General features: G+C 33.3%; 2 protein-coding genes across 2 annotated transcripts; both read left to right on the plus strand.

Moving 5' to 3' along the window:
• Nucleotides 625–3,025, plus strand: LOC109344787 (probable aquaporin PIP-type 7a). The gene is made up of 4 exons (XM_019583536.1): nt 625–986; nt 1,760–2,058; nt 2,651–2,791; nt 2,901–3,025. Exons 1-4 carry the CDS (start codon nt 650–652, stop codon nt 2,991–2,993), a joined length of 870 nt encoding a protein of 289 aa, XP_019439081.1. The 5' UTR covers nt 625–649; the 3' UTR covers nt 2,994–3,025.
• Nucleotides 9,110–10,017, plus strand: LOC109344534. Its single transcript, XM_019583297.1, has 2 exons — nt 9,110–9,299; nt 9,389–10,017. The coding sequence occupies exons 1-2, from the start codon at nt 9,110–9,112 to the stop codon at nt 10,015–10,017; spliced, it is 819 nt and encodes a 272-aa protein (XP_019438842.1).

Below are 13,991 nucleotides of genomic sequence, written 5' to 3' on the forward strand. Positions count from 1 at the left end.
AACTCTTTTCTTTAATGGAAAGTAAGCAAAAATTTTGATTTGGGGAATTCTAGAGTTTATCAATACCAGTCAATACTAAATAACATCATACTCCTCCTGGAAGAGATTTTCTATCCACAAAAATAGTGTCAATAATCCATCATCTTAGGTTTATTTACATAAACCAAATAAATCTCTAGATTTTTCTCTTTTTAATATTTTTTATTGTTTTACTATTATATTTTTCTCAAATTTTCTCTTGACTTTTTTCACAATTATACTTTATCTTCACACGCTAATAATAAAAAAAGTATGAGTATGTAAAATTATCTAGAAATTTGAACACAACAATTAAGTGGCAAGAAAATTTATCCAATATCAATTATGGTGAATGTAATGATAGTATAAAATTTTTTTATACATATTTATCTCATATAATTTTCCTAATTTCCACTCTAATTAATGAATGACCGGTTAAACAGCTGTACTCTAACTGCTTTCACAATGAGTACTATCTTAATAACTTAAAAGTTAAAAGAGTGTGTTAGATTAAACTTCCATTGACATTATTTCCATTGAACCTGTCTATAAAGTCCCACATTAATTAATTTCCTCACCGCTACTCTCATTCATCACCACTGCACTTAAACAAACACAACTCCAACAACTTATGGAGGGGAAGGAGCAAGATGTTTCATTGGGAGCAAACAAGTTCCCAGAAACGCAACCCATTGGTATAGCAGCTCAAAGCCAAGACGATGGGAAGGACTATAAGGAGCCACCACCTGCTCCTTTGTTTGAGCCATATGAACTAATATCTTGGTCTTTCTATAGAGCTGGGATAGCAGAATTCGTGGCCAGTTTTCTCTTCCTTTATATCACTGTTTTGACTGTAATAGGTGTTAATAGATCACCTTCTAAGTGCCAATCTGTTGGTATTCAAGGCATTGCTTGGGCTTTTGGTGGTATGATATTTGCCCTTGTTTACTGTACCGCTGGAATCTCTGGTAAGCTAGCTTTTTTATATGATTGATCTTGTTTAGTAGATGGCATTAGATTGCACACTTCGAATACAATGGCCCTACTATCTTGTTAACAATTCCACTACTTCAATTTTAACTTTATATTCCACTTCGAGTGTTATTAGCTCTAGTGGTGAGTTTGTTACGATTATAGAGTTGTTGTTTTATAACTTTAAGATTACTTGTTTGAATGAAAGACAGCTTTGGTTTATGAGATAAGGTTATATATATGTACTATATATAATGATATTATCTCTTATTAGATTTGTACTATCAATGATATCTGAACTAATCTTTTAGGGTTTGTGGTTGTCTGATCCAATAAAATCTTACATTATTAAACCGGTAGAAAGTGGTCATTTTAATATATAAAAAGACACCCTTCATATTATTTTTTAAAATATGATTTATCGTTTAAAAAAGAGGGTTCTATTTCACATTGGTTAAGGTACTAAAAGGGTAGTAATTTTTTATTGAAAAACTAAATATTTCATTTCTTGATACATGAATTAAATATATATTTTCCTGATAAAATTTATGCTTTTTATTTTCTTAAAAAATGCTCTAAAAACACTTTTCTGTTTCATCTTAAAACAATACATAAATTCATATATTTTGTTAACAATTTATGAACCTCACAAAGCACCTTAAGCTTCTTGGTATTGTTGTTTCTTTACATTCTCTTGTCTTTCTCCCTCTAACAAAAATAAGATGTCAAAGTTATGTTTGGTGATAATATGGTAGTGTGTGATGTGCAGGAGGTCACATAAACCCAGCTGTGACATTTGGGTTGTTTTTGGCAAGAAAGTTGTCTTTGACAAGGGCACTGTTCTACATAGTGATGCAGGTGTTGGGTGCTATATGTGGCGCTGGTGTGGTAAAAGGTTTTGAAGGGAAAACTAGGTACGGTCAATTCCACGGTGGAGCCAATTTCGTTGCTCCTGGTTACACCAAAGGGGATGGTCTTGGTGCTGAGATTGTTGGCACCTTTGTTCTTGTCTACACCGTTTTCTCAGCCACCGATGCCAAGCGTAATGCTAGAGACTCTCACGTTCCTGTATGCCAACCTCTTTTCTCTTCTTATTAGCACACAAAAATAAATAAATAAGATAGAAATAAAAAATTATTTATTTGGAATGCACAAAGATAAATAAGTATATGTTGTTTTTCTAGACTAAACTAATAATGTATTCATAATGAATAATACTATTAGTAACAAAAGTAGGTTGAATAAGAATTCAACACATATATTAGTGAGTTTTGACCTAACTCATCTAACCTAATTTTCTCTTCAAAAACATTCATATCATATCGTTGAAAATGTTGTTAGATTTTTTTAGTTTTGATTGAGTCATTTTATGGTAAGTAATTAATTACTTTTTGGGTGAGTCATTGTTTGTCAAAATAAATGTTAGTATGTTAGTATATGTTATGGGTGAGACTTCACCTTCAACCTCCTACACCCTACCATCTAAACACTTTATAACTCCCTTTTTTGTTAATGGTGAGACTCAAACCCACAACCTCCTGCACTCCATTCCTTGCGACCACCCTCTTCACCAACAGACCACCTTATGACTCCCTAGATTAACTATTTACTTAATTTATAAAATGTTGACTCTTTAATATATTGTCTATATTTGATACAGATTTTAGCACCCTTGCCAATTGGGTTTGCTGTATTTTTGGTGCACTTGGCTACCATCCCAATCACAGGAACTGGTATCAACCCCGCTCGTAGTCTCGGTGCTGCCATCATCTACAACAAAGACCTTGGCTGGAATGACCACGTATGTTATTTCATATTTATTTATTTAGTTAATTTTTTCCAAATAATGTTATGAAATTTTAGAATTTTATGGAGCACTAACAACAATCTTGTGGATCTTCCATGTGTAGTGGATTTTCTGGGTGGGACCATTCATTGGAGCAGCTCTTGCGGCTCTTTACCACCAAGTTGTAATCAGGGCCATTCCCTTCAAATCCAAGTGATTGGATTATATGCCTTTTGATCAATAATGTTCATCAATCATCATCAAAAGCCAAACCTAGCAGAGTTTATTGCTTTCATTTTATGGCTATCGTTTTTATTAAACCTTTTATTTTGTGTGTAAATTATGTAACCTAAATAGCTAAGGTTATGACTTATGATTAGGTGGCGAATGTGTTAAGTGATGGGTCTGTTTTCATCCACTTTTAAGTTGGAAGATAGACCGACTCATTTGTGATGTATGCCTATTATTATGTTCTTTATCAAATTGAAAATAACATGATATGTCCCTCTTTATATTGACCCTAGATTGTCATTATTGTAATTTTTGGATTTTCCCCTAAGTGTAATAGGATAAAAAAAAAATATTTTCCTACAAATCCATATGAACTAATCCTTACTGTATTGTGATACATAAAACATATAACCGTGACTAGCAACCATGTTTTTAGTGCAACACATCAAATATACTAATTGTCGATGTCTTGGTCATATTAATAACTTATTAATATAGTTCTATGTCTAGCAATAACACGAACAAGATTAAAATTTATGAACTGTTAAACATACCTCTATGCATATATATGAATCTATATATGTCTAGCAACCATAATAACACAAGACAATAAAGTATTTCCTCACACTAGGAAAAAAAATTGTGTAATAAATCATCCATATGCACAATATGAATAAGGATGGCAATGGGACTCGGACCTATGGGTACCTGCAGATAATAGCACAATAGGTCAGGCATGAGTCTGTGTTTTTGGACCCATGAGTAATTGAGACCCGAGATTTTGAGACCCCTTATTAGATAGGTCTGAGTCCGAATAAATAGGTACTCAAACCCACAATATCCGGACCTGTTATTCCTTCCTAAATATATATATATATATATATATATATATAGTAGCATAATTGTAATATCAAGTTAATCATAATTGTAATGTTATATTGGTAATTCATAATTGTAATGTTGTTAAACATTGATGTTATATTGTTAAGGAGTGTGATGTGATATTATGTTGTTAATTCATATGAGTAATATAATGTTATGTTGATTTAATAGTTCTTACTAAATTAATTTTACATCATAAGGTTGAAGCAGTGATTTTATATTTTTTATGATTGTTTGAGTAAAATGAGTTGTGTTTAATAGTCAATTGAAATTGTGTTTAAAGCTTTAAATTATGTTTTATAATTTTTTTCCTTTTTGATTTCTTAAATAACATAACATTATAGCAAATAAACACACTATTACATAAATTATTCACAATTATTTTTAATATTTTTAATTTATGCTACTCACAGATCTGTTGGGTACCCAAGGACCCCATGGATAACAGACTCAACGAGTATCTGCACGGGTCTATGGCAAAAATGAAGTAACAAGGTGGGTCCGGGTAATACACTGCCTGAACCCATCCAGTCTTATTACCATCTCTAAATATGAATACCATCTCTTTAACTTTTGGAATGCATTATGTTTCACACCAAACAATAACCATGAGTCCAAAGCATTCATTAATAATAGCACATCACATAATGGACCTTCAATTATAAGTAAAATAAGTTGAATATATTAAAATTTGTTTTAGACTCCTACTATCCTACCAATTTGATTGATAAACTAATTAATCTCCCATCATTACCATTGATGCACCCTATGGTTACAGAACATAAACTGTTAATTTCATCAAATGAATGGGACCAATCCACAATGATATAAAACCTACAAGATATTGGTCTAATGGTGTAAGACTCCGCTAGATCCTAAAACATCAAGAGTTCAAGACTAATGTTTTATTTTTCAAACATAATGCATTCCAAGCGTTGCTTCTCATAATGCAAAATATGTATGGTGAGATTGACAGCTTGGAATCAATTTTTTTCTAGATATTGCATGTGAGTGTATAAAATGGAAGGAAATAAAAAAAGAAGGAAAGAAAGTCCACAGAATGAAAGGACATAGAACATGAGGTGAAAAATGAGTTGTTTGGTTTAAAAGAAAAATGAAAAAAAGAAAGTAATAACTTTTCCTCTTGTTTGGTTGTGCAAAAAGTGAAAGGAAAAGAAAAAGTGTACTTGTGAAATTGCATAAACACCCTCAAATAACAAATATTACATTTATATTATTGTTGTTATTACTTTGTTTCTATCATGTACAAAACATAGAAAATTCATACTCTCTTTGACCAAACTAACTCCAAGATGTATAAATATAAAATACATACTTTTATAGAGAAAAAAAAAGAAAAAATATATATATATTGATTTTTTGTAAAAAAACCTCCAAGATCATGTAAAAAACCTAAACATATATTGATTTTTTGTATCACGTGGGTAATAAAAATAACAATTAAAGAAAAAAACTTCTAAAAAAAGATTAATACAAATATACTACTCAACAAATCATAAGTTCTCCAAAAAATTATTTAAATTGAAAATAAAATAAAAAACAAATGCATTTTGTTATTGTGCAAAACGTTCATACTTTACTAAAAAGAATGATTCAAAATTAATTAAAAAATAAAAAAATTAAATGGATTTACATGAGTTAGAACAAGAGGAAAAAGAATTATATTATATGATTAGAATTAGAAAAGAAAAAACTGAATTAGAATGTTAAAATTTTATTTACTTTTGGTGTAGTGGTGACAAACTCATTTGATGGAAAAATGAATTTGAGGAGAAAAATGAGAAAGTGAGTTTAAGGAGAAGTTATGAGAAAAGTGAGGGTTTAGAGATAAAACAAGGGTATTGTGATCATTTTATTAAAAATAATCTTTTTCATGCATTTTCCTCTCCAATTTAAGAATAACATATTTTAGCATGAGACCCACGCATTTTTTCCTTCCCTCTTCTTTTCCCTTGTCAACCAAACAAGGGAAAATTCATTTTTCCTTCCACACCTTTTGATTCCTCCTATTTTCATTAGGACCAAATACAACCTAAATGTTGAGTTTGAGAAAACTAAGAGTGTGTTTGGTTTCAAGAAATATTTTCTATTTCCTATTTTCATTTTCAAAAAACAATTTTCATTTCCATGTTTCATTTCCTTATAACATATTTGATATTATCATTTTCATTTTAAAATCATTTACTCTAAACTTCACAAATCAGGACAGTTGCCCTTGCAATTAATTTAATAATCTTTTTTAATAATCACTAAAGTAGTTAAACCAATAATTTCATAAGTTGTCTATTTATTTTTTACTTGCATTTTCTTTTACAACATATTTTGTGGTAACAATATATTGAATACCTTTAATTGTTGGACTTGGTTATTAGTTACCACGAAGATATGTCAAAAAGTCATAACAAACATTATGCACTTGGAGGTGCTCTCTAAAAAAGTTAAAGTTTATATAAATTAGTAAGATACAAATGCTCTATTATTTAATTAAGGTTAAAGTAATTTCAAGGGGCGTCAATTTTAATTTTAACCCAAAATCATATATTATCATACTCATCATCGAACTACTTTAAGAATATCATAAGAGAGCCGAAGAAAAGTTGTTATGTTGAGAGATGAATAAATAAATTATATTATGATAATGTGTGGTGGTTTGGACGAGAGATGTACTCATTAATTGATTTTGATATTTTGTTAACTAAAGTAGTCACATTTAGTGCATATTCAAAACTGGATTAAAAATAAATAAATAAAAATGAGGTGAAAAGATGAGTAATAAATAAGGGTATAGTTGAAAAGTAGAATATAAATGTGTAAAGTTTCCAAAACATCAAAAGATTTGAAATAACCTAGAAAAAATAAGCATCAAAAGATATGAAACAAATGGAGTAACAAAAATCTTAAAAATTTCAATAAAATGTCATTCCCCTCATTATTGAAAATGTTTGAAATGATATTTTTATTTTCTAAATTTACGAAAATGAAACTCATATTTTCTGATATATTAAATGAAAACAATAATGCAAACATATTTTCACTCTCCTTCTCTGATTTCATTGGAAAGAAAACAGAAAATGACCAAAACAAACATACCCTTATTATTTTTAGGCTATATTTTTGTTATATATAAATTATTACAAAATATATAAATTTATATTTGAACTTGAAAACTCATTGGATAGCTCCCATTACCTATTACCGTTATGGGTACCTAGAAAAGTTTAGGGTGAATTTGAATATTTAGCTACTAGCTGTATAAAATTAGCGCTAAGCATAAAATCGAATATTTAGCTAATTAATGGTAAATATAAAAGTGAATATTTAGCTATCATGCTTTCCTGAATTTCAATACTCATAAATAAATATGAAGAAAGTATGTTTACTAAATTAAATAGGATATGTATGTTGTTCTAATGTAAATAATATATGGCGTGAGTCATCCCTAATTAGTGGTAAGGTTAAATTGAATATTTAGCTATTAATGGTTTTTTGAATTTCAAAAATCATAAATAAATATGAAAATAATATGTTTACTAAATTAAATAGGACATGTATGTTGTTCTTATATAAATAATATATTGTAGTTAATGGAAATGAGCTCTAAAAAGATTTTAGGCAAAACTTCTCTCCAAGAGGAGGATCTCATGCATCAGAGCACAAAAAATGTAAAAACTAGAGATGATTCGGGAAATCTAGACTTGGAGATGGGGGCTCCTGTTAAGGAGGCTACCCATGTATAAAGGGTCTCTTATAGAGAGAAATTGTTATATTTTCCTCCAAACGGGGAAGATAGACAAGACACTGATCATGATGAAGACTTCAGCAAAAATCGATGGTATAAAGAGGTACATGAAGAGAAACCATTCGATCCTTGTCCTGAAATTCTAGTGACAAAGGAGGAATTTGACCTTTGGTGTAAACCTTGGAAGCAAGCATTAGTGGTGAAGATGTTGGGTAAGTTTGTTCCTCTAAAATTGATGGAATCCAGACTGAAAAGTTTGTGGCAGGTCAACGGCAATCTACAGATTATTGATATGCCTCATCAATACTTTCTGGTTCATTTTACTAATGAGGAAGATTATAACCACACCTTTATGAGAGACCATGGATGATAGCGAATCACTACTTAATTATCCAGCGTTGGAGGCCCTTCTTTCTCTCCAATGAAAAGGAAGTTCTGAACATTGCAGTGTGGATTAGAATTCCTAATCTCCCCATTGTGTTGTATAACCACAATTTCCTTTCCCGTGTAGGATCAAGTCTGGGTAAAATGCTCAAGATAGACCAACTCACTTCTATCCACTCGAGAGGCAAGTTTGCTAGAATTTGTGATTAGGTTAATCTGGCTAAACAACTGGTCCCTACCATTAAAGTGATGGGTCTAGCGATGCACTTAGAATATGAAGGACTTCATCATATATGTTTTAAGTGTGTAAAATATGGTCATCGGTTAGAAGGATGCCCCGACAGTCTAATGAACTCCCAATTTAAGGAGGGAATTCTCATAATAGAACAATCCGTGCCATTGAATGATGCTCCAGTGGTGAACCCCTATATTTCACCCCTAGTAGGGAAGAAGAACAATCAGGTATCCCCAGACGTGTCATCTCAGCCGCCAAAATTAAATGCAATTGAAGAGGAAGTTACTAATCTTAATGAAGACGTTTTTGGACCTTGGATGTTGGTTCAAAGAATTAAAACTAAATGCAGATCAAGAGGCGACAATCAGGATAAAGGGAAGTCTATAGGGACCTACAATAATAACAGTCATCATGATCTTAGTCAGAGGAGTAACGGTCCTTATGGACTTAAAATTTTTGATAAAGTTGTTTCTGGGCCTGAGCCAAAAGGAATTGATGGTACTCTAGGACATTTGCACCATGTTGCAAATAAGGTCTCCTTCATTGACTCTGCAAATAAAGGGCCCACTAGCCCAAAAATGAATTCTCAACATTCACCTAGTCCTTCTCATATAATCGGCAATACAAGAGATACCATGCAAGTCATTGATTTCTCCCATTATAGTGGTGAAGCTTCTCCGTAGAATCATGTCATTGAGATAGTTTTGGATGAAGGCTACAAACTTCTATCCGAAGAAAAGAATGATCATCTAGTTGTCGTGTCCGAGGAAAATCAGATGTTGCTTGACACTAACTAGGGGTTTACAAACCCTGATCCCAAAAATATTGTTTAATGAAGATCATGTGTTGGAACTGCAAAGGTGCTAACGGAAAAGGGTTTCACCCCTTAATTAAGGATATAGGGATGGAATACTCTATGTCTATGCTCATTCTAATGGAAACTCAGATAAGTGGAGTTAAGGCCGATAAAGTGATTAGTGAATTGAGATTTAATAGTTCAATGAAAGTGGATACGATAGGAAGATCTGGTGGCATATGAGTGTTATGGGATAGTAGTGTTTGGAAAGTGGGAGTCATTCATAACTCTAATCAAACTATTTCAATGCTTGTCCATCTGCAGGGGGCGAGTCCTGGACTCGTACGGTTGTTTATGGCAGTCCAAACTTCTCAATTATGAATACGTTGTGGGAGATTCTTCGATCAATAGCAGAAGGAATGACCACTCCTTGGTGTTTGATGGGTGACTTTAATGTTGTAGCATCAGATTCGGAACGGGAGGGAAGCTCTAGTCCTCATCCGTCGAGAGGGGCTTCGGCTTTTGCATCTTTCATCAATTCGAGTCATTTAATCGATATGGGGTTTTCTGGTTCCTGGTTCACTTGGACGAAAGGTGGGCTTAAAGAGAGATTGGACAGAGTTTTGGCTAATTTGGAATGGAGATTGAAATTTCCTCTTGTTGAGGTATTTCATCTTAATCCCATGAAATCTGACCATTCTCCTCTTCTGCTTAGTTTGTTGGGGGCTCTTTCTCCTAATCTGCACCAGCGCCCCTTCAGAATGTTAGTGGCATCGTTTTCACACCCTTCTTTTGAGGACCTTATTCGTAAAATTTGGGAGCCTCACAGGTCGTGGCAGGATGCTATTTCGAATCTTCAGAACAAATTAAAGGTTTGGAATAAGGAGGTTTTTGGAAATATTTTCAGGAAAAAAAAAAAGGATTCTTCTCAGAAGATTAAATGGGATTACTAGGTGCCTTTCCAGGGGGTCTAATGTGTACCTTGAACATCTCCAGCGAAATCTTTAGGAGGACTATGAATTGGTGCTTAGACAAGAGGAATTACTTTGGTTCCAAAAGTCTAGGAGCAATTGGCTCTACTATGGGGATATGAATACTCAGTTTTTTCATGCTTCAACCATTATCAAGAGGATGAAACATCATATTATGATGCTGCAAGATGATGGTGGGCTTTGGGTAAAGGAGAGAGTTCAATTGGAAGTTATGGCTACAGATTTCTATAAGAACTTATACTCTTCTGATGATCCAAGAGAACCTTTTATTCTTAATGGATGTTTCCCTCAGCTACAGTATTTTCATATGGATATGCTTAAATATCTAGTTATTGATGATGAGATTAGGAGGGTTGTGTACAATATTGGCGGGTATAAGGCTCCGGGTAAGGACGAAATTCAAGCTTTATTCTATCATCACCATTGGGATACGGTTGGAGCCAGTTTATACGACTTAGTGAAATAGGTTTTTCAAAATCCAAGCCTTGTTCGAAACTTGAATGATATTTTAATAACTCTTATTCCGAAATCAGATCAAGCCACCCACCTCAAGAACTTTAGATCAATTAGTCTTTGTAACGTCTCTTATAAGGCTGTGTCTAAAGTGCTCGCGGGTAGACTCAGAGGAGTTATGCATTCCTTAATGGGTCCTTTCCAAAGCAGCTTCATTCATGGCCGTCAAAGTAGTGATAATAATATTATCACACAAGAAGTCATTCATTCCATGCATAACAAGAGGGGTGAAAAGGGTTGGATGGCCATTAAAGTTGATTTCGAGAAAGCTTATGATAGATTGAACTGGGACTTTGTCAAAGAGTCTCTGGTAGATGCTGTCTTGCCGGGTAATTTTATTAATGTTATTATGGCTTGTATTTCTACTCTCACTATGCAGCTCCTTTGGAATGGGGATACCCTGCAACCTTTCTCCCCTAAAAGAGGATTGAGACAAGGAGATCCCATGTCCCCATATACATATGTGCTTTTTATGGAGCGCCTATCTCAATTAATTATGACGGCGCTTGAAGCAGGTCTTTGGAAACCAATGAAAACTGGGAAGCAGGGCCCTGCCTTAATGCATCTTGCCTTTGTGGATGATGTTATTCTTTTTGCGGAAGCCTCCTTGTTCCAAGTGGAAATCATCTCCTCCATTCTGGATCTTTTCTATAGAAGCTCGAGACAGAAAATTAACAAAGAAAATACTAGGATTTTTTTCTCCAGAAATGTCCATGAAATGGTAAGGCATCAAATTGCTACTGAATTTGGGTTTGCAAGAACAAATGATATAGGGAAGTATTTGGGAGTCCCTATCCACATCCAGATAATAGGAAGAACATATATAATTATATTCTCGAGGCGGCCAAAAAAAGAATGAGTTCCTAGAAATTTAATCAGTTATCCTTTGCAGGGAGACTCACTATTACTATTTTTTTTTGCAGGCCCTCCCCATATATGTTACGCAAACTGTTCTGTTACCGGCTTCTGTTTGTGAAGGTTTGGACAAAATATGTAGATCCTTTATTTGGGGTGATACGACATCCGATCGGAAAACCCACTGGATGAACTGGGAAGCTCTCTGCAAACCCAAGCAGGCAGGGGTCTTAGCATTCGCCAATCCAGGTTAGTAAATCAGAGTTTTATGATGGAAGTCTCTTGGAATTTAATTCACCAAAAAGATGATCTTTGGGCTAAAGTGCTTCGGAGCAAATATAAGTATGGCAATGAGTACCAAGGATCTCCAAATTTACAAAGAAATCATCCTTCTAGAAGGGAATAAGGAAAGGATGGGACTTCTTACAAACTAATCTGGATTGGCATATTGGAAATGAGAAATCAATTAAGTTTTGGAAGGATAGGTGGATTTTGAATGATTACATTTTGGAGAATCATCAATGGGCGAAGGATAAAATCCCCTGCGAGGATGTTATGGTATTTGAATTTCTGACTAGTAGTGGAGAATGGAATCGTGATATGTTGCTTAATATTGTCCCTGCGCAAAATGCCCAGAAAATTATTACGCTCCATGTGGATTTAAATCAACGCTTGAATGACACGGTGGCTTGGTCGGGGTCTAAGGATGGGGTCTTCTCAGTTGCGTTTGCTTATGCTTTAAATGCATGTCATTGTTCTCTCCCGGGTGATCCATTATATTCTATCATTTGGACTTGGGATGGGTCGTTCCGTATTAATATCTTACTATGGAGGATGGTCAGTAATTGTTTACCCACTAATGATCAGCGTTTAATTCGTGCCATGACTAATTCTACAATGTGTCTGCGATGTAACCTTGTGGAGTCGGACCTTCATGTAGTCAAAGATTGCGACTTCGCGAAATATGTTTAGAGAAAGCTGCTCAATCTTCCTGGCTCCCACTCCTTCTATGCCAGTAATCACAGGGACTGGTGTAGGAGAATATGTCTACCAAGGGGTCTAACTTGGGTAAGTCGAAGTGGCAGCTCACATTTGGGGATGTTATTGATTCTTTATGGTGTAGCAGGAATCGGTTAGTTTTTCATCACGTGGACACTAACCCTTCTCAAGTTTGTATGAAGATCCTTGCTAGAAAATCTTGCACTGATAAGGCCTTAAATATGAAGGTTGTTTCCTCGGTAAGATCTACCATCAGTAATGCTCCAATTATCAGATGGTTTCCTCCAGTGTTCGGTTGGTGCAAGCTAAACACGGATGGCTCCTTCTCTCCTTCTTCAAAAATGGCTGCATGTGGTGGAGTCGTTTAGAATCATTGTGGTGCATTCTTATTCGCCTTCTCCAAACGGATTGGCCTATGCTCGGTTCTTCAAGTTGAACTTTGGGGTATTTTGACTAGCCTACTGCTGCTAAAACAGAGAGGTTTCCTGAAAATTTGTGTTGAAACATATTCGATTGTTAGTATTTAGTTAATTGGTTCAGGGTGCCTTCATCCTCATCCTTGTGCAGCTCTTGTCAATCATATTCGTAACATTATGTAGGAGCTCCAGACTGTTACATGTACTCACATATTTAGGGAGGCAAATTCAGTTGCAGATGATCTTGCAAAGTTTGATCTTCAATTAGATAGGACTTTTCATGTTTTTGATGTTTCCCCTGCTTTTTGTTTTGTTAATCTTTTATTAGATAGTGCATCTACCATTCATGCTAGAGGGTGGTAGTCTTGGCTTTTAGCCCCCTGTTAGCGAAAAAAATAATGTAAATAATATATTATGTGAGTATATTAACCTTTTTCCATTTATAATATTCATAAAATTAAGTAATGATTGCAATACATTTATTTAGATCATAATATTAAGTTACAAATCTTGAATTTTAATTGCAATTGATTTTACATCTCAAATATTAACCATGTACATTCATGTTTGGAATGGTCAATGAGAATTATTATTTAATTTGTAGTCAAAAAATTTTTTTAATTAGTTTTGAGATGTAACATGTTACTCATATTTATGGTCAAAATTTTATTTATTAAATAAAATGAAAAAAATACTTCAAGAAAGATTATAAAATGTTAAAAGTAGAAATTTTATTCAACATTTCATAAGCTTATATATATACATTGGATATTACGTAATAATATGAGTTCAAATATTCTACTACATTGCACAGTCCATTATTAAAAATGACGAAAAAAGAGAAGTTTGATAAATAAAAAATATTATTTTATTCAGAAATAATTTAAAATCTTCGATAAAGACTGTGTTTTTACTCTTCTCAGATGGTAAATATTTCTCAGATCTTGTATGAGTATATCTTATTTAGAATGGAAGAACTTGAATATGTGTCTCAATTTCAATTGAACTATGTGATATTGGATATCATCTTGATTTTGTTAATATGCAATCCTTTTGAATATAAGAATACTATTATTGAAAATGTTAAATCTTAAGTTTTATTTAACATTTCATGACTTTGATATTACATAATAATAACATGTAATCTACCCT

Source organism: Lupinus angustifolius, chromosome LG04 (genome assembly GCF_001865875.1).
Source record: "Lupinus angustifolius cultivar Tanjil chromosome LG04, LupAngTanjil_v1.0, whole genome shotgun sequence".
Lineage (NCBI taxonomy): Eukaryota > Viridiplantae > Streptophyta > Magnoliopsida > Fabales > Fabaceae > Lupinus > Lupinus angustifolius.